General features: G+C 39.5%; 4 protein-coding genes across 4 annotated transcripts; all 4 read right to left on the bottom strand.

Annotated features, from left to right (window-relative positions):
- Window positions 1–391: 391 nt before the first annotated feature.
- On the bottom strand, window positions 392–6,778 carry LOC122768207 (odorant receptor 131-2-like). Its single transcript, XM_044024028.1, has 3 exons — window positions 4,939–6,778; window positions 3,118–3,308; window positions 392–1,751 (listed from the first exon to the last, which is right to left on the bottom strand). The coding sequence occupies exons 2-3, from the start codon at window positions 3,268–3,270 to the stop codon at window positions 963–965; spliced, it is 942 nt and encodes a 313-aa protein (XP_043879963.1). The 5' UTR covers window positions 3,271–3,308; window positions 4,939–6,778; the 3' UTR covers window positions 392–962.
- Window positions 6,779–6,855: 77 nt separating this feature from the next.
- LOC122768206 (odorant receptor 131-2-like) lies at window positions 6,856–10,223 on the bottom strand. The gene is made up of 3 exons (XM_044024027.1): window positions 10,215–10,223; window positions 8,454–8,631; window positions 6,856–7,832 (listed from the first exon to the last, which is right to left on the bottom strand). Exons 2-3 carry the CDS (start codon window positions 8,604–8,606, stop codon window positions 7,044–7,046), a joined length of 942 nt encoding a protein of 313 aa, XP_043879962.1. The 5' UTR covers window positions 8,607–8,631; window positions 10,215–10,223; the 3' UTR covers window positions 6,856–7,043.
- Window positions 10,224–10,464: 241 nt separating this feature from the next.
- Window positions 10,465–14,086, bottom strand: LOC122768205 (odorant receptor 131-2-like). Its single transcript, XM_044024025.1, has 3 exons — window positions 13,726–14,086; window positions 12,324–12,501; window positions 10,465–11,907 (listed from the first exon to the last, which is right to left on the bottom strand). The coding sequence occupies exons 2-3, from the start codon at window positions 12,474–12,476 to the stop codon at window positions 11,119–11,121; spliced, it is 942 nt and encodes a 313-aa protein (XP_043879960.1). The 5' UTR covers window positions 12,477–12,501; window positions 13,726–14,086; the 3' UTR covers window positions 10,465–11,118.
- Window positions 14,085–18,671, bottom strand: LOC122768203 (odorant receptor 131-2-like). Its single transcript, XM_044024023.1, has 3 exons — window positions 18,663–18,671; window positions 17,411–17,594; window positions 14,085–16,116 (listed from the first exon to the last, which is right to left on the bottom strand). Exons 2-3 carry the CDS (start codon window positions 17,549–17,551, stop codon window positions 15,304–15,306), a joined length of 954 nt encoding a protein of 317 aa, XP_043879958.1. The 5' UTR covers window positions 17,552–17,594; window positions 18,663–18,671; the 3' UTR covers window positions 14,085–15,303.
- Between the last annotated feature and the right edge of the window lie 1,474 nt (window positions 18,672–20,145).

The following is a 20,145-nucleotide window of genomic DNA, read 5'->3' as shown; positions in this document are numbered from 1 at the left end:
TCTGTGTTGAGGGGTTTGTCACATGACACAGGATTTATAGGATTTTACTCCCACATTGAAGCTTTAATGTTAGAATAGCAGGAGCCGCTGAAACAGCGTCGTTACCGTCTCTTAAGATTTCTTTTGTGGTTGAGCGTCAGAACTCGTCGTACAGAACAGATCATTTTTCAGGTACTTTCTGAAAGTCTTGTCTCGCAGCCCGTAAACCACCGGACTGATGAGTCGCGGGAGAACGTGGACGAATATCGAGACGGCAAAGTGAATGACTAGAAGCGCTTTAGGGAACAAGGATATCAGGCCTTCCATGATGATACTGTGCGTGACTTTGTTATTTCCACACTTCGATGCTGGCAGGATTAGATCATATTTGTAGAACAATAACAAACCAAAATGGTTTCCTTCCTTTATTTGTTTAAAGACCCCAAAACAGGTATTATACCAAAGAAACTGTCATACTTTAGTCTAGTATAGCAGGAGAAACAAAAACAGAACTTCATATGTTGTGCTTCCATTGTGATACAGTTTGGTTTGGTAGTTTTGTACAGTTTGGAATGGTCAGCCTTGTGTTTCGAGTGAGAACAGTACCTGTACTTGGTAGGTGGGGTGTGGGCCGACGTAGCATGACATCGTACTGTTGTGACGACATCGAACGACAACATAAAACATGATGCAAAAGACATGGAGACATGGACAATGGAGGACATCCAGCATCTTTTTTTCTGCTCAGTTTCAACAAGACGTCAAAGCTTTGTATGAGAATAGTTCCCAAGTCAGTGACGTTTGTGGAGACAGTTTACTGTCACTCTGACAGTACCATCTTACTCTGGTACCCCAAAGAAAGGGTATGAAAAATGGAATGGTAGGTCCTGGTTATTTTGGTACTGGTCTGGTCTAATGGAAACCCAAACAAATACATATCATGCTGTACCAAACCGAACTGTTCCACTTGATGGAAAGGCCTCTTAAGATTTCTTTTGTGGATGAGTGTCAGAACTCGTCGTACAGAACATATCATTTTTCAAGTACTTTCTGAAAGTCTTGTCTCGCAGCCCATAAACCACCGGACTGATGAGTCGTGGGAGAATATGGATTAATATGGAGACGGCGAAGCGAATGACCATGATCCCATTTGGGAACAAGAATAACAGGCCGTCAATCATCAAGTAGTAAGCATAGGTGAGCATACACAGCAGCAGCTGGAAGCCGTGGAGGAGCACGGTGTTCCTCGCCTTCTTGGCGTCTGTAGCGGCTGCTTGTGCCGTGACGAGGATCCTGAAGTATGTGTAGAACAGAGTGAGCCAAACACCGATCAAAAACACTATGTTGAATATTTTTCTCCTCTCTTTGCGACCGGGATTTCTGAAAATGTTATCTGTGCGGCAAACAAGTCTGGAATGAAAGAATTCCACAGACTCTGTGGCCAAGGCGATAAATAAATCTGGCAGGACATAAAATGAACTCAGCATCCAAATCACTCCGATCACCGCGTACGTTTTCTTCACCGTGCAGATCTGCGTGTGTCGGAGCGGGAAGCATATGGCGACGTAGCACTCTACGGCCATGACGGCGAGCGTTAGAGGATTGTTGATTGTTGCGAAGACGGCGGCGAGCACCAGAGTCATACAGAGGGAGACGTTGAGAGTCCACACGATATAACCCACGACCTGAATGAGGGTGAACAGTGTCAGGAGGATGATGTCGTTGATCACCAGATGGATGTAGAGGATGTAGCGAGAGTTCATGTTAAAAACCTGCAATCAAAGACCAAAACAGGATAAACGCCTTCACGTGTCATCTCATTTTGGGAGGGGAATAAACTACGATGCACCATCATGTCGGTAGTGACATATTGGCCTAGATTCCTCGATATGATTAAACAGTCGGCTGAATTAGCTGCTACCTCTTTGTGGTATTGTGGACCTTTGACGACCTTTGACGTTATCTTTAAAGGCCATTGTTGACCTCTGATGTTTATCGTAGCTATGATAGGTATAGGAGGTAGGATGGTAGAGAGTGATCATGTAATTGCCGGCGTAACATAAACAGTGCCACGTAGTGGAGAGTGTCTCTTACTTCGTGGAGCCAAGTTACTACATAATGTTGTGTTTTGCAGGTGTGAGTTCGAATCCCATCCTCGTCGCCTAAAATGTAGTAACTTAGTTCCATGGTGTAAGAGACACTCCAGTATCTTGAACTGTTTATTCAGGAATGTTACGCCGGGAGTTACATGAATGACACCTGAGATTAAAGTCATAATCCAGACTTTTTTTTTTTAAAGATTAAAGTCAGACTTCTTACTTTTTCTTCGATTTCTGGCTTTTTCATTTTTTAAATTTTGTTTCCAAATATGTGTCATATGTGGTCCTAGTCCTCTTCCGTACACTTCCCAAAAAACTACATTGAAATTAAAATACAAACCTATACATAAAATTACAAAACAAATACAATGTAAATAAAATACAGACACTGAATACAATGAATGTGCGTGTTCTGTTTTTGCCCGATGACGAGCGGGACAGGAAGTCAGACGCTGTTACAACATTAAATGCCTTATTTTCCCGAATAAAAGCCCCACGTTTTGTAATAATCGCTCTGTTTCGATTACTTTCTTTTTGTAATTGTCACTGAAACACAAGTGTTTGGGGCCACACGGTGGTATAGTGGTTAGCACTCTCGCCTTGCAGCGAGAAGACCCGGGTTCGAGCCCCGGTTGGAACAAGGGCCTTTCTGCATGGAGTTTGCATGTTCTCCCCGTGTGTGCGTGGGTTCTCTCCGGGTACTCTGGCTTTCATAGCCCTAGTGGCCTTAGGCTGTATTACGTGTTCATAATTCCTCTTTTTTTATATTTTTATACATTATATGTACATATTTTTCAAGAAATCACATTTGTATGGGTACACTTCCAGATGAATGGCGTAGCCCTTTAGAGAAGAACCCGAGAAACGCCACGTCACCTCTTAACCTCTGAGACCTGGCAGGTTTCATAATCTTTAACAAAGCCAAACACAGGCCTAAATCCAGATTAGTATAGTTTAGGTTTCTGAAGATCCTGCAGAAACTCCTACGAAAGTTGCAACCTCAGATTAGAAGTGAAAAGGAAATATGATGAGAAGATACCTGATGTTTTATGAATGTGTGCACCAGGGTGCTGTTGACATAGTTGATGGAGATGCAGAGAACCACAGTGATCACATTCTTGATGATGACTCCTTGTAAAGTCTCCCTGATGACAGGCGCTGTGAAGTTCCTGCTGATGTTTGAAAGGTTCATGAGTGTGTTGTTGAGCTGCTCTTCACACCTGTTTTAACCTGGAAGTACATGACAGTGGATCTGTGTTAGCTGACGTCCCACAATACCATCATGCAACACTGTGCGCTGTTCAAATCCATACATGTTAATATACACACACCAACATATGAACCAAGCAACAGTACTGTGTATAAGGCAATAATATGAGGGCCACACACATCATTAAATCTCAACCAGAAAATACAGGAAATATGTGTGCAGCCTTAAAATGTGTAGATTTTCAGGCAAAAAAAACAATAAATAAAAGCAAATAATAATTTTGTATCAGCAAGGCCAACAACAAAGGTAACAGTGCTGCGATGCTGCTTTAATTTAATGTTATGAGATTTTAGCCCTTACACTTATGATCACAGCAGATTCATGGGATATTTACATATAGTTACATTACACATTTGAAAAATGGAAAAAAAATATCTACATGTTTATCAGGAATCTAGTGATTGATAAAATCATATATGTCGTAACAATTTCAATGAATAGAATATTGGATTTTCAAAACACTTGCGATCACTTTGGTAAAATCAAAATCTTATTCAAAAACAGCCGCTGAGCAAATAAAATAATTTAATTTTGCTGAATCAGCGTTTACAGAGACCTTTGGTTCCAAACGTCACTTTATACACTTAGAAATGTAAAGGGAAAAAAAAAGCAATACGTGAAGAGAGATGATAAAAGAAATGCTGAAGACAATATATTTGCTCATGCAGTTTCAATAAATGACACTAATGGAGTTTCTGTTGAATTACTTCATTCATCATAACTGAATTAATAAAACATGACCACATTTGCTCTAATTAAAGGATAAAATATAAAGTAATGAAGGGAGAAGTCCAATGAATAAATATAATAGAAGAAATCTTATTGTAAATGTACGTGTCAAAAGAAGGAATCACAAACTATACCAATGCAGTTTGAATAAAAAATAAAATGCCTGCAGTTTTGTTGCAGTTTGTTTTTTTTCCTCTGTGATTTGTCATTTCTATACGCACACAAGTACCGTGTTTGAGCTTAATGTTTCACAGACTACTTGTAGTAAACCATTAATGATGAATTGTTTCATTATTAACTGTGATTTTTAATCATTCATCATCATTAGTTATTCCTCTACTTTAATCCAGAAAACCCTGCCACATTTTTATGGATTTTTCTGCTCTGAGTTTTGAAGTGAACAAACATACAACAGATCAGCAACATCTAGGAATATTAATTAACAGGGATCAAGTCATATTAATGAAGAAGGTTATTACTATTTTAATCGAAGTTTTATTTAACCACTGTTGATTAAGATTATTTTTCTTGTAAGGGAGACCTGGCCAAGAGCTGCGCAGACAAAACACAAAGTCACAATAGAAGAAGATAAAAGAACTCATGGAAATCAACATTTATCTGTGACATTAGTTCTTCTGAAACAAGTCTCAGTAAAAAAAAACCCACAAAGGCCCTTTCCAATTTGTGTCTGGACACAGATGTAGTTATATCAGAGAGAAGGGAATTCAGAAGAATGACATGCATATAAATGTAGCATATTATGAAAATAGTTTAAAAGAAAAAAAACCCTCAAAATAATAATCAGAATTGGGATATTTTCTCTTTGATTCCAGAATAACAGAAAAAAAACCAGGTACTTACCTCGTCGTGTCAAACAAAGACTGAGTCTGCCGATGATGTTGACACGACATTTATATTCGTGTGTGTGTGTGCGTGTGTGTGTGTGTGCGTGTGTACCACAGTGAATCTGTTCACACACACGACAACGGTCGTTATGTGAACTTGTATGTTATATGTTGCGAACTCAACATACAACCATACGTATGTGTAGTAAATCAAATTCAAGCCATGAACTCTCGTCATTGTGACAAACTATTGTCAATTTTTCCGCCACATTTGTGTCCTGAAGATGGAAGATTATTTATTTTTAGCCCACATTTGTGGCCCAGACCTGATAATTCATCTGACTCACATCCTGTGTAAAATGATGGTGGTCCACTCATATTTGACAGGTCAGTCAAAATTCAGCCAGAAAAACCTGGCCCAGATATGTTTAAGTCTGACCAGGCCAAATTTGTTGCATTATACTGTATGTGGGTCATTTAAGGTTCACATCTTCATAAACCATAGATTTACCAAAATTGATATACCAAAGGTCGAGGTGGCTAGGCCACATTTGCTGCAATGCTCTGACGAGGTTCCAAGCGAGCCGATACTAAAATGTGACATCAACAGACTGCCGGCCACCGAGACCTGAGTCCATCAGGCTGACGAGATGGACGAGAGGATCCAGTGTGTTTGTAGTTACCGCTTTAGCACTAGTTTAATTTTGAAGATGTTTTTGCTCCAAATGAGGACAGAAAAGTTCTCTGTCTGTAGTTATGTCTTCACCATTATGATGCATGTGGACACGTCCTGTGTTTTACTAAACGCTCATGACACAGTTTGCACACAAAACGCAAAATATTTCCACACCGGTGATTTCAGAAAAGCGGGTCACTGCCAGTGTCGCTCCAAATCAGTAAAAAAGTAAATGGTTACTATTAGTTGTCAGCAGCTTTAGGTTAGCGGTAGGAGCTAACGTGTCGTTGTGCTACATTGGCTACAACGACAACACTGTGGTTTTTCCCATCACACTGGGGGCGTGGTTAGATCCTCCATTCCACCTTTTGATTTCAAAGGTTTAAATCGTAGCGTTGTTCAATATTCGATTAACAATCGAAATCATGACACCCCTCGTAACAAAGGTCAAGTTTCTCTCACTGCGCCCTCTGCTGACCCACATAGTAATTACTTCAGAAGGTCTGAAGGGCTTCCAGGCTGTATATTTTGAACTCAATTGAGATTTTAAGGTTTTGAGTATGAACTTTTCACAAGAGCTAATAGTATGTGCTGGAAATGTAGCTTTAAACACTAGCTCCTGGCTGGGTAAAATATCTGATGTTAAAATACCCAAAACCCAGGTTACGTCACTGGTGATGAGTCCAGGTTGTATCAACTGCTTGAAGATACAAAGAAGACACGATTATATCCATTTATTTGTTTCCATGGTAACTTTTGTCTCTTAAAACCGTCTCTTTTACTATTGTGGTCTATGGGAAAATTGCTTTTTGGGCCACAAGTATTTTTTGCTGCAGTACCACAAGTGGCCACTGGGAAATTGAGGCGCAAGCCAGAGGGGGAGGTGCTTTATCCAGTTCTTGTAATACATCCATGTCATGTGATGGATTAAATGCACAATGCATGTAGGGGGCGTGGTTTCAATAGCCTGTGATTGAGGAATAACATTGATATTTAACTGTATTTGCATCAAATCTGATTGTTTTGGCCAACGATTGTGATATTAAAGTTTCCAGTTTATTCCCATTAATTCTCATTGATTCCCATGGAAAATTTCCACTTTTAAAAATTCCTGGAATTTTGCAACCCTAATCTCATGACAGAAGACATTGCAAGAATATTATCATCATTATTATTATTATTATTAATATTAATAATAATAATAATAATGATGGTGATAATGATGATGATGATGATGATGATGATAATAATAATAAGTGAAATGAATTCCTTTTATTTGTTCAGAGAGCAAAACAACAGGTGTTACAACAAAAAGCAGAATGCAGACAAAAGCACTACAGTCGCTGTCATAATGTCTCCACAGGTTTTCATTACAGTACATTGGATTTCCCTCTACTTTTAAAATGCAGCTTGCAGGAGCAGCTAAGACACGACTTCATAACTCTTTAAGATTTATTTTTTGGGTGAGTGTCAGAACTCGTTTTACAGAACAGATAATTCTTCAGGTACTTTCTGAAAGTCTTGTCTCGCAGCCCGTACACCACTGGACTGATGAGTCGCGGCAGAACATGGACAAATATCGAGACGGCAAAGCGAATCGCCAGAAATCCACTTGGAAACAAGGAAGTCAGACCTTCCAGGATTATACTGTAAACATAGGTGAGCATACACAGCAGCAGCTGGAAGCCGTGGAGGAGGACGGTGTTCCTCGCTTTCTTGGCGTCTGTAGCGGCTGCTTTTGCGGTGACGAGGATCCTGAAGTATGTGTAGATCAGAGTGAGCCAAACAATGACCAAATACACCTGGTTGACGATGTCCCTCATTTCTTTGAGATAAGGATGTCTGAAAGTGTTCCTTTGAAGGCAGAAAACTCTGGAGTGAAAGAATTCCATGGATTCTGTGGCCAGTGTGACAAATAAATCTGGGAGGACGGAGAGTGAACTCAGCATCCAGATCACTCCGATCACAGCGTACGTTTTCTTGACCGTACAGATCTGGGTGTGTCGGAGCGGGAAGCATATGGCGACGTAACACTCTAATGCCATGACGGCGAGCGTCAGAGGATTACTGATGCTCGCAGAAACGGCAATAAGCAACATGACGATGCAGAAGGAGACGTTGAGGGTGAACACGATGTAACTCAGGACTTGAACGAGGGTGAACATGGTCAGGAGGATGATGTCGTTGATCACCAGATGGATGTACAGGATGTAGCGAGGGTTCATGTTGAAAACCTGTCGTGAAAGACACAAATGGACAGAAAATTATTGCCGTGAGACGACGTGTCGTCTCATTTTAGAGGGAAATAAACATGATTTAAAAGAGCAAAAGACAAAACCATAATAAACTAAATTTTGTTGGTGAAGCAGGACAAATATGAAGGAACATCTGAATTACTTTTATCCCTTTATCCGGCAAGTGACTATAAATGGTCACTTCTGAGGGCATCCAAAATGGCATCATTATATGGCCCAATCGGACCAATCAGCAGCAGGTTAGGATTCTCTAAATCTAACACTAAAAATAAATGTTCCTTTAAGTTTATATGTGTGTTTTATTTATACGCGTTACCCTAGACAGGCATAGCGTGATGTGGTACTGCTGCCATGGCAACGAATCCGACACAACAGACGATGGAGTTTTTCTTGCTCTATTTGTGACTGTTTGTCTCAACAAGACAAGACAGTCAAGCTTTGTTTACGTGGAGACTGCGAGCGTTTGCCGCAACTTCCATGGGATATTTACACCAATCACAGTAGTAGTGATCACTTCTCTGATCAGAAGTGATGAGGACACATTGACATAGCTCACCACTAACAACAATAAACATAATCAGAGAAAGTTGAAAGTGAGACCTGGTGTTTCTTGAAGGTGTGGACCAGGGTGCTGTTGATGTAGCTGATGGACATGCAGAGAACCACGGTAATCACATTCTTGATGATGGCGGTTTCTAAAGTATCACGAATGACGGCGGTCGTGAAGTTTCTGCCGGCGTTTGAAAGGTTCATGAGTCTGTTGAGCTGCTCTTCACACCTGTTTGACCAGAGAAGGTTACTGAAGGTTACATCACAGTTAGGGCTGCACAATATTATTGGCGTTAAAATGTATTCTCGGATATCGGCCAACCAGGATCTGCTGATATGACGAATGACTACAACATTGGGTTTGCTGCTCCTCCACAACTATTATTTGTTTAAGCTTATTTATTTTGCCTCATGAAGAAAATGTATATCTGCTATGACATGAGTATGTAAAATGTTGTGTTCATTTCGCGACAGAAAGGACTTAACCATGGACCTTTTTTTGCTTATTTTAACTGTGAAAGCACCAGAAAACGTCATTTTCCAGAATATATCGATATCTGCCATAATACATCGATATCTGGCAGTTATTCACAACTTACAGCATGTTAAATAGGGTATCAACAATTTAAAATCAAGAAAAACAAAGGATCTGAACAGTATAAAACATTTTTAAAATAACATTTGTTTCAGTCTTTGTCTCAGTGTCCAAAAACAGGCCAAAAATTGGAAACTATTGTACAGGCATTTTCCCAGCTCTATCCTCAACTCTGGTGACAAAGACACTGATTTGCTAGCTTCCTGCGACAGCGCGAGTGAAATTACCGTAATAACCACATTTTGAATTTGACGTGCAACTTCTCAGCTTTCAGAAACTGTTGGAATTTTTCCGACAGCACAAACCAATTACGGTGATGCAAACGTGTCGTCTGCAATACGTTCGGTGTTAAAGGATTAATAGCCTGTGCAGTTGTGCACGGGGAAAACTTGTATATATTGGTATCAGTTATCGGCCCAAGCACTCCTCATATATCTACATATTGAATATCGGCAAAAAGTCCAATATCGTAGAAGACGATAGAGAAGAGCTCTCGAGGATGATGCCACATAATCCCATCAACAGGTCAGATTAGTAAAGTGATGACATTCAAGTTAAGTTAAATTTATAAAATGTCAGCTTTTATGATCATAAAAACGCGTCATCGTCAAAATTACTCATCAGCAACAAAACAACAAATAAAACAATTCAAGTTTTGAAACCATTAGCACTTATGCTTTGATAAAATGTTAAGATTTAAGTCAAGTTTGTTTAAATATAAAACACAAAAAAGCTACTGTGTTCAGCAACACACTCAAAATCTTCTGAATAAGAAACATCCCTCGAGTAAATGAAGCAATAACATAAATGATTGTTATCATATCTTTATGATCTAAGAAATAAAAAATCATAACATTGATTTATGGGTCAAAATATACAGATGTAATTTGAATAATGAAAAAAACAACAACAACAAATTGTTAAACGTGTTCAGCATTGTCATCAATATGAGCCATTTAAGGCTTTAATTTTTCCTTACACACTAATGAAAAAAAAAAAGCCCAAATAAATCCATTTATAGGTGAAAAAAAATATGGACCAAGAACACAAAATAAACCAAACAAAGTTTTTCCTCCATGACCTATCATTTCTTTACTCACACAGTTGTTGTTTTTTTTATTTAGTTTAATTAAAAAAACAAAACAAAGTAATAATAATGAGAATCAAGATACAGTTTGTTCCCTTAGTTTACAGAAAAACTGAGAACTGGTACTTACAGTGTTGATGGTCATACAAACACTGAGTGTGACGTGTATGTTGACACTACATATATAGCAGTTGTGTGTACGGCGTGTGCGTGTGTGTGTGTGTGTGTGTGTGTGGAAACAAGCACGTATGCAAACATACATATGTGTAGTATAGTACATGTCAGACCTTTTAATTTATCATAACAGCAATATTTTGTCGTTTTTATTTTGGATTGTCAAATGTATGTATTCATTTATTTATTTAAGTTTAACCCAGATAGCAAAATATTTGTTATTGGCCACTGCATCGCAACAGAAAAACAGAACAGTCTGAGATATGTTTAAAGATAGCCAGGCCACTTTTGGCCCACATCCACAGAAACCAGTGCCTATTGTGTCATATTTTTGCTGTGCCTCATTTTTATAATTGGTTAATCTGGAAAGCCTGTGTTTTGGCAAAGCTATGGCACATTAAACACTGGTTAATGTGTATGTGGGCCACATGGCTCACCAGTGCCTAACATGCCGTATGTTTTGCTAAAGTTGGCCCAGGTATGATTTAATGTTCCTGGGCCTCATTTGTTGCATCATGTGCGGGTCACTCATGTTGTTGCCCGGGCGAAAAAGTCTGATGTTAAAAGTCCCAAAACATCCAGTGATTTGTGATGAAAAGCAAACTTTTTGAAAGGAAATAAAAGATTTTTTAGTCCCATGACGGGAAAAATTGCAACAACAATGATTATAATAATAATAACAATAATAATAATAATAATACTAATGACCAAAATTAACATCTTCCTCTGTTTAATCAGAGATCAAAAGAACAAGTTTTACTTCAAAAACAAGTTATACTACAAAGTACACATAACAAACAGCATGCCTCAGCATGTATTTATTTGATTTCTCTGTTTTGAAATGCAGGACATGATAAAGATTAAGATTTCTTTTGTGGTTGAATGTCAGAACTCGTCGTACAGAACAGATAGTTTTTCAGGTACTTTCTGAAAGTCTTGTCTCGTAGCCCGTAAACCACCGGACTGATGAGTCGAGGGAGAACGTGGATGAATATGGAGACGGTGAAGCGAATGGCCAGAATCCCCTTTGGGAACAAGAATAACAGGCCTTCAATGATGGAATAATGAACATAGGTGAGCATACACAGCAGCAGCTGGAAGCAGTGGAGGAGCACGGTGTTCCTCGCCTTCTTGGCGTCTGTAGCAGCTGCTTGTGCGGTGATGAGGATCCTGAAGTATGTGTAGATCAGAGTGAGCCAAACACCGACCATCAGCACTAGGTTGAATATTTGCCTCCTCTCTTTGCGACCGGGATGTTTAAAAACGTTATCTGTGAGGCAGAAAACTCTGGAGTGGAAGAATTCCATGGACTCTGTGGCCAAGGCGATAAATAAATCTGGCAGCACATAAAATGAACTCAGCATCCAAATCACTCCGATCACCGCGTACGTTTTCTTCACCGTGCAGATCTGCGTGTGTCGGAGCGGGAAGCATATGGCAACGTAGCACTCTACGGCCATGACGGCGAGCGTTAGAGGATTGTTGATGGTCGCATAAACGGCAACAATCAGGATAAATATACAGAAGGAGACGTTGAGCGTGAACACGATGTAACTGAGGACTTGGAGGAGGGTGAACATGGTCAGGAGGATGATGTCGTTGATCACCAGGTGGATGTAGAGGATGTAGCGAGAGTTCATGTTAAAAACCTGTAATCAAAGACAAAATTGGACAGAAAATGATGGATAAACCACTCAATGAACATGATTCTGGATCAATTTATTCAGAGGAAATATCTTCGTACCTAAATAGAAATGTATATAAACATAAGTACACAAATATATATATATATATATATATATATATAATGCAGTATGAGGATTAGGTAAATTGGACACCATAAATTGACCACATGTCAGCTGAGCTTGGTGCCAGTGCCCTCATGTGGAGGATAAAGCGGTAGAAGACGAGTGAGTGAGTTTTTAGGGCTAAAAATGTTTATTTTTTATGAAGATTCTGCAGAAACTCTGCAAGAGTTACAACCTCAGATTAGAAGTGATAAGGAAATGCATCATTGCATCATTGCAATGACGTAGAAAATGATTAAAAATGATTGCCGTTGGACCTGGTGTTTTGTGAAGGTGTGCACCAGGGTGCTGTTGACATAGTTGATGGAGATACAGAGAACCACAGTGATCACATTCTTGATGATGGCCGTCTGTAAAGTGTCCCGGGCGACAGATGTCGTGAAGTTCCTGCCTGCGGTTGAAAGGTTCATGATTCTGCTGAGCAGCTCTTCACACCTGTTTGACCAGAGACCACTGGAGGTTACGTGAAAGTACAAGACGATAGAGCTCTGGTAGCTGATGCCACGCAACACTCCACCATTTTGGCAGGAATCCATACACGTATATATCAGGAAACATTTACCAGGTGTTTTCATAAAACTGCGGTGTAAACTACCTGAGTCACATGAAGCCCAGAGCTCTATCTTCACGTACTAATCAGTAAAGAAGAGTCATGAGAGATGCTACATTAAATTAAACGTAAGATATACGATCATAGTGATTACATCTAAAGCTCAAAATGGACTAAAAATTATAAATACATTAATAAACATCAAATATACCTTTACAGATTCAATCACAGGAGGATTTGTTAAAAATACACTGTGATTTTTCATTAACTATAATGAGAATATTGGCTTTTTACAACATGATCACCTTGAATAAATTGTGATTAAATCAAACACTAAAAAGGCCAAATGTACAAATGAACTGTTCAGCAGAACACTCTCCTGAATAAATATTAGTTCAGTAAATAAAACAACACTATTAATTGTTGAATTTCATTTCAGAGGTCGCTTTACACACTTTAGAAATTTAAATAATCGATAAAAATGACTCAAACTCTGCTGATGTGCTTTTCATTCCCCTCGTGTTGACTACAAGAAGTGAAGCAGGACGATATTTGCTCTAATTAGAGGATAAAATGTAGGTAAATAATGAGGAAATAAAACCCCCAAAAGACAAATTAGCAACAGATCAGCAGTGTCAATCCACGTTAGCCATTCAAGGTACAAAATTACACAAACACAAAGAAATACGATTAATTGTTTTAAAACAATTTTATCATTGATTCCTGGGCTTTACAAACTGTTAGAGCAGAAAAAATAAACATCTGTGTTGTCCTAAGTGTCTCAGTGAGCAAACACACAACAGAGCAGCAGCCAGTTCAGTGGCAGAAAGTCTCAGAATGTTAATCGAACCATATTAATGAGGAATGTTGTTATTTTTGATGTAAGTGTGAAAGATTGAATTTAAAAGCATTCAGTGATGTTCATGCTCCTGATATTAATGAGAAGGGAGCAAATATAGAATTACATTATACATATAAATGTTCCATATTATATTATTAATATCTTTAAATGAGTTTGTATAGAAAAAAAAAACCAGACTGAAAATAATCATCAGAATCAAGACATTTTCTCCATGTTTACAGAATAACGGAAAATAACGGGTACTTACCTTGTAGAAAGTCATCAATCAAACAAACACTGAGTGAGATGATGACGTTGGCATGACATTTATAGTTGTTGTGGTGTGTGTGTGCGCGTGTGCGTGTGTGGACACACGGTCAACAATGCTGCCAGATCTCACAAGAGAAACAAGTAACCGGAGTGATGGAAAAAAAAAGTGACTTCTCTCTCAAACAAAACTTCATCACAATGACCACAAGAGGGACTTAAACCAGTTTTTAACGTTGATTCAAGCTCAGCTTGACTTCTTTTTTACTAAACCAGATACAAGTCGGCCCAGCACAAACCGAGTAAACAATGAAAAGAGATTTTTTTTTACAAAATGAGGGATTTTCATTTTTTTTCAAAAGTTGAAGTTTCAAAGAAGATCTTAAAACCATAAACTTTTAGATTTGTTTTAGGGTTGGTGTAATCGCTGTGAAACGATTCCTAGTCAGGGTGTAATCGGCTGCTCATCAGAGGAAACACATGGCTACTTAATACGCAGCCGCTCACTGTAACTGCTGCTTTGAGAAGCTGTGTGTGTTACTGTTGAATGAAGATGGACTAAATTATGGCTGTTAAAGCGCAAATCTTTGGCTGTACTTAACAAAGACAGAGGCTTCTGGTCATGCCAACGCCAATCTCACTTCTGCTATGCTAGCGGAATTTATCGCTAACATGTTAGCATTTAAGCTAGTGGACTTTACCGCTAATGCGCTGGCATTTAAGCTAGCGGACATCATCGTCGCAACATTTCTCCGGAGTTTATGAACAACAAACGGATGGATTATTTAGCAGCCAAAAGAAAGCAGGACATGAGAAAAACTGGACTCCTTGAGGCGAGCAGACACAGTAGTTACTTCTGAGATGATGACATGACGCCAGCGATGAAAAGAAAGCTCCGCGAACATCTTATTAACCTCCTATCTTCTTACGGGGTGACTTTTCATTAATGTCGTTAATATACGTCACATTTTAACCACATTAATTTTTACCAGGCCATATCAGCGCATGTTTTTAAAGACTGATTACATGCACAATAAAAGTCAGATTTTAGTCAAACGAAGACAATAGTTCAGTTGTCATGTTAGGTAAACATGTTAGTCTGAGTAAAATGGAACCATTCTTAGTTGGACTACCATACCTATATTCAATTCAATCTCTGACTACTCTTGCATGTTCCTTCCCGATCTTTGACCCGGAAGTAGAAGGAGACAACATTCTGTTGCCGGAAAAGAACAAACAACAACATGGCATTGGCTAAAGCAGGAGCTCTAATGCTGCGTTCACACAGGATGCATTTTTGTGCATCACCAACAATGCCAATTGCGGCGGTCGGCGTGTTTTGGCCTAAAGACAAAAGTAATAAACATTTTCTTTTCATCTGTTGTGGAAACGTCTGCATGTGAGTTTCACCATAAACTTCCTGAGCTCCGTATGGATGAGAACTGCTTCCAGCGATACTTTCGTTACACTGTAAACTAAACACACCAAACAAAACAATTGAATTGTTTATTATATCGTATTTTTTTTTCTATTTTCAAAATACATGTGCCAACATAGCAGGAGCAACTACAACATGACTTCATAAAGTCCTTTTAGGATTTATTTTCCGTCTTTTGTGTTGTTTAGTGTCAGCACATGTTGAACAGAACAGATCATTTTTCAGGTACTTTCTGAAAGTCTTGTCTCGCAGCCCGTAAACCACCGGACTGATGAGTCGTGGAAGAACGTGAATAAATATTGAGACGGCAAAGCGAATGGCCAGACCTGCTTTTGGGAACAAGGATGTCAGGCCTTCAATGGCTAAATAATGCACATAGGTGAGCATACACAGCAGCAGCTGGAAGCCGTGGAGGAGGACAGTGTTCCTCGCCTTCTTGGCATCTGTAGCAGCTGCCTTTGCAGTGGTGAGGATCCTAAAATATGTGTAGAATAGAACGATCCAAACACTGACCAGAAATACTTGGTTGACAATGTCTCTCTTCTCTCTAATATAAGGATGTCTGAAAATGTTTGTTAGAAAGCAGAAAACTCTAGAATGAAAGAATTCCGTGGATTCTGTGGCCAGTGTGACAAATAAGTCTGGGAAGACTACGAGTGAACTCAGCATCCATATCAGTCCGATCACAGCGTACGTTTTCTTGACTGTACAGATCCTAGAGTGTCGGAGCGGGAAGCATATGGCGACGTAACACTCTACGGCCATGACGGCGAGCGTCAGAGGATTGTTGATGCTTGCACACATACCCATAAGCAACAGAACTGTACAGAAGGAGACATTGAGAGTGAACACGATGTAACTCAGCACATGAAGGAGGGTGAACATGGTCAGGAGGACGATATCGTTGATCACCAGATGGATGTACAGGATGTAGCGAGGGTTCATGTTGAAAACCTGTAATGAAGGACAGAAATGGTCAGGCTGTGCTCACAATACCCTCTGCTGGACAACTTTGAAGAGTGTGTGATGGTGATATTGGATGGATATTAGGCTACACAGTTGGTGTAGTGGTTAGCACTCTTGTCTTTGCAGCAAGTAGACCGGTTCGAGCCGCTGTTGGAACAAGGGCCTTTCTGCAATGAGACTCCATGATCTCCCCGTGTCTGCATGGGTTTTCTCCGGGTTCTCGGGCTTCTTCCCACAGTCCAAAAACATGCAATATGGTGATTATGCAGCCAAGACATGTGAAGGATAAAGTGGTAGAAAATGGATGGATGGATTTTAAGCTTTAACAGGGTACTACATTTTAAATGCTAAATAAAAGGTGCATTAATGGAACTCCATGGGATAATTTTTTTATGAAATGGTAATGAGCCCCCGAGTTGGAAATATACAAAATTTGTACAAATTTGCAGCATTGGTTCCTTGAAAATCTTTTTCATAACGAAAGAAAAGTGGTTTGGAAACTGAAATATCTCTAAACTACAGAGGTGCAAAGTAATGAATTACATTTACTTGCATGACTATAAATGATAAAGTTTTTGTGTACTAATTTAATTAATTAATTTTTTAAAAAACATAATTGCACTTTTGCTTCAGTATGTCTTTTTTGTAAGTACTGCACTTGGCGGTGAATGATGAGGGCAGGTGAATTGGCATTAAGTAAGGTCCCTGAGTGAGTGAGAAATGTAAAGCATTTGTGCCCCTTTTTGACTGATAAATTATGTGTTTACATATTTTATTTTGTCAGCAATCAACGTAAGATGTGTGTCTCCTTGTCCTTTTTGCACTAAAGAAAGAACCGTGTTAAACAAGGCACTCTGAGTACATTTTTAAAAAGCTACATTTTTAATTTCACCGTTTTTAGACCAGTACTTTTATACAGTACAAATTGCAACCTCAGGTGATGAGGAAATAAGAATCAAAACAGTGAAAATTAACCAATGACTCTCTGGGGCTTTTACCAATATCCATCAATGTTCTACCACTTTAACATCCACATGAGGGTCATAAAGGGCACGGGTGCCTATCCCAGCTGACATGGAGCGAAAGACAGGGCACACCCTGGACAAGTCGACAGTGTCCAATTTGTCTAATCCCCAAACCTGCATTTTTTTGTACTGTGGGAGGAAACCGGAGAATCTGGAGAAAACCCATGCACATTCAAACTCCACTTTTACCACTACATGCTAGAAAATGAATTTGTTGTTGCACTGCATTGACATGGACACAAAGACGAGACTCAGACCTGGTGTTTTGTGAACGTGTGCACCAGGGTGCCGTTGATGTAGTTGATGGAGATGCAGAGAACCACAGTGATCACGTTCTTGATGATGGCCGCCTGTAAAGTGTCCCGGACGACGAGCGTCGTTACATTTAAAAAGTTCATGAGTCTGTCGAGTGGCTCCGTCTTACCGTCACACCAGAGGCCCCTAATGGTTACATTAAAGACAATTTAAATCATACAAATACTTTTAATAATTTGATGAGTTGGTCTTTACAACAAAATAATGATTAAACATTACAAAGTAATGTTTAAATGTAATTTAAACAATTTGATTCCTAAGAAACCTAAAATAGCATAGATGATGCCAAACAAGAGAACAGCTACTAAAACCTCTGTAATTTTACTCTGCTTCACTTCAGCAGCATCTGACTTTGCACAGCTCATGCCCACATGTTATTTTTAATGGTGATATTTATTTTAAAATGCAATTTTTTTTTAGGCAAGGAAAAAAATCCTTAATTTATCCTGTTTTCCATCTGCCTTTATTCTGACACATTGGCATCTACAGTATAGAATAATCTAAAAAGTGGCTTATTAATCAGTGATATTAGTGATCATTTACCATTTTTTGCAGTTTATAATTGTAATTATAAGGACAACAGAGATCAGAGTAACATTATTTATAACAGAATATGAAGACACTGAACATTTTCAAAAATGAACTATTAAAGCAAAAACTGTTCATGTTACAGAGCTCAAGGTTTCCCATATCACTTGTTTAAAATGCTCAATGTTTAAAACGTGGCCACATGAATAAAATGGTAAAATGTCCAATTTCAAGTGAATTATAATGAAATACATCGCAAATAAAGCCAAACCTTCAGTGGTGCAACAGTGCATTCATAATGTTCTGAAAAAATAACAGCAATTTAATCATAAAATTATGTTTGAATTTAATTGAAGTCATGAGGAACTTCAATAATGTTGTCACTTATTACTGTGCCTTTTGATATTCCAGCAGAAAAAACATTTGTGATGGCTCTGCTGCTTCACATGTCCCTGTGAGCAAACATAGATGACAATATTAATCTAACATGTTAATGAGGAATATTATGACAATGCCATCTTATTCTAAAGTCACAATATGCTACGTGTGAGAATAAACTGAATAGAATCATACACACACACACACACAGAATATAATATAGTTATAACGATAATCATATAATCATAAGATTGTCTCCTCGTTGACAGAGAAAGAGCTGATACTTACCTTGTCGATCGCCACACATCAAAAATGATGGCATCTTTGACTCTGGGTCAGATTTATAGTAGTTACTGTGTGACGGATTCAGGGCTTCATGTTTGCTGCCCTTGTGGGCTGATTCTGCCAAGGGATTATGAACAATAATCCTTTTTTTTTTTATATTTGTGTGTTTGTCCTGTATTTATGAGAACATTTCATTGAAACATTTAGTTGAACATATGGCCGGGCAATATATTATTACATCTACAGTGGTATGCAAAAGTTTGGGCACCCCTTAGGAAAATCATTGCATCGGTTTGTCACTTGCTGAACTTCTGAAACAGCAACTTCATTTTAACATATGTTATACCTTATGGAAACAGAAACATCTCAGTAGTGAAACAAATTTTATTGGTCCAACAGAAACATTTTTATGTGCATTTAAACAAAAATAGGCATGTGCATAAGTTTGGGCACCCCAAAGATATAATTCCATTAATATTTAGTAGAGCCTCCTTTTGCTGCAAGAACAGCCTGGAGACGCCTCCTATAGCCACAGACAAGTCCCTGAAGTCTGGCAGGTGGTATTTAGAAAATTCTGTCCATAGAAGTCATGAACAGAAACGTTGACAAATTGCAGCCCTGGCATATTCCAACGGTCACTGGAAACAGGTTTGACTTACTGCCGACTACGCAAACAAGACTTGCAATCATTCAGTACAGGGACTGCATGGCCTTTAGCAAAGGGTCATCCACCCCTTACTCCCAGAGCACCCCTGACAGGATGCCCCTGGGGACACGGTCATAAACCGTCTCCAGACCACAAAACACATATGAACAGATTGGGCAAACTCCCTTGTATCCTCCAGCACCCTAGCAGGTGTAAAGAGCTGGTCCATGGTTCGACGGCCAGGACCCTAACCCTAACCCCTTTCCTAAAGATGGAAACCATTGCCCCGTTGACCACGCAATGTTGCAGAGGCATGTCAGCCAAGACAGTCCCACAACGTCCAAAGTCTGAAGATACCCATGGCGGATCTCGTTCACCCCCAGGGCTCCAATGCAGAGGAGGTGTTTTTTCAGCTGAGTGTGAAGCAGTTTAAGTGAGGGTCATCACCTCCAAGTCCAAGGTCATGGTTTTCAGCTGGAAAAGGGTGGATTGCCCACTCTGGTTAAAGGGAGACGTCCTGCCTCAATAGAACAACATCATGAATACAGGCGGCCAAACTGAGCTTCCTCCACAGGGTAGCTGGGCTCAGCCTTAGACATAGGTTGAGGAGCTTGGAACATCTGGGAGGGGCTCAGAGTAGAACCACTGCTTCTCCACGTCGAGAGGAGCCAGCTGAGGTTTTTTTGGGCATCTGGTTTGGATGCCTCCTGGACGCTTGGGCAGGTGTTCCAGGCTGAACCCAGAACAGAATCTCTTAGCTGGCCTGGGAAAAGCCTTGGAATCCTCCCAGAGAAGCTGCTGGTACAAGCGGCACGGGAGGGGGCTGTCTGGGCTTCCTTG

This window comes from Solea senegalensis, linkage group LG4 (assembly GCF_019176455.1).
Source record: "Solea senegalensis isolate Sse05_10M linkage group LG4, IFAPA_SoseM_1, whole genome shotgun sequence".
Taxonomy (NCBI): Eukaryota; Metazoa; Chordata; class Actinopteri; order Pleuronectiformes; family Soleidae; genus Solea; species Solea senegalensis.
Note: the sequence above shows the minus strand (reverse complement) of the source record. Positions and strands in the feature narration are given on the sequence as shown.

Excerpts from the sequence above, each read along its gene's own strand:
- LOC122768207 (XM_044024028.1), bottom strand. The coding sequence starts at position 3,270 with ATGAACCTTTCAAACATCAGCAGGAACTTCACAGCGCCTGTCATCAGG. Across the intron at positions 1,752-3,117 it reads ACACATTCATAAAACATCAG|GTTTTTAACATGAACTCTCG; the intron begins GTATCTTCTCAT and ends CTTTGATTGCAG.
- LOC122768206 (XM_044024027.1), bottom strand. The coding sequence starts at position 8,606 with ATGAACCTTTCAAACGCCGGCAGAAACTTCACGACCGCCGTCATTCGT. Across the intron at positions 7,833-8,453 it reads ACACCTTCAAGAAACACCAG|GTTTTCAACATGAACCCTCG; the intron begins GTCTCACTTTCA and ends CTTTCACGACAG.
- LOC122768205 (XM_044024025.1), bottom strand. The coding sequence starts at position 12,476 with ATGAACCTTTCAACCGCAGGCAGGAACTTCACGACATCTGTCGCCCGG. Across the intron at positions 11,908-12,323 it reads ACACCTTCACAAAACACCAG|GTTTTTAACATGAACTCTCG; the intron begins GTCCAACGGCAA and ends CTTTGATTACAG.
- LOC122768203 (XM_044024023.1), bottom strand. The coding sequence starts at position 17,551 with ATGAACTTTTTAAATGTAACGACGCTCGTCGTCCGGGACACTTTACAG. Across the intron at positions 16,117-17,410 it reads ACACGTTCACAAAACACCAG|GTTTTCAACATGAACCCTCG; the intron begins GTCTGAGTCTCG and ends CCTTCATTACAG.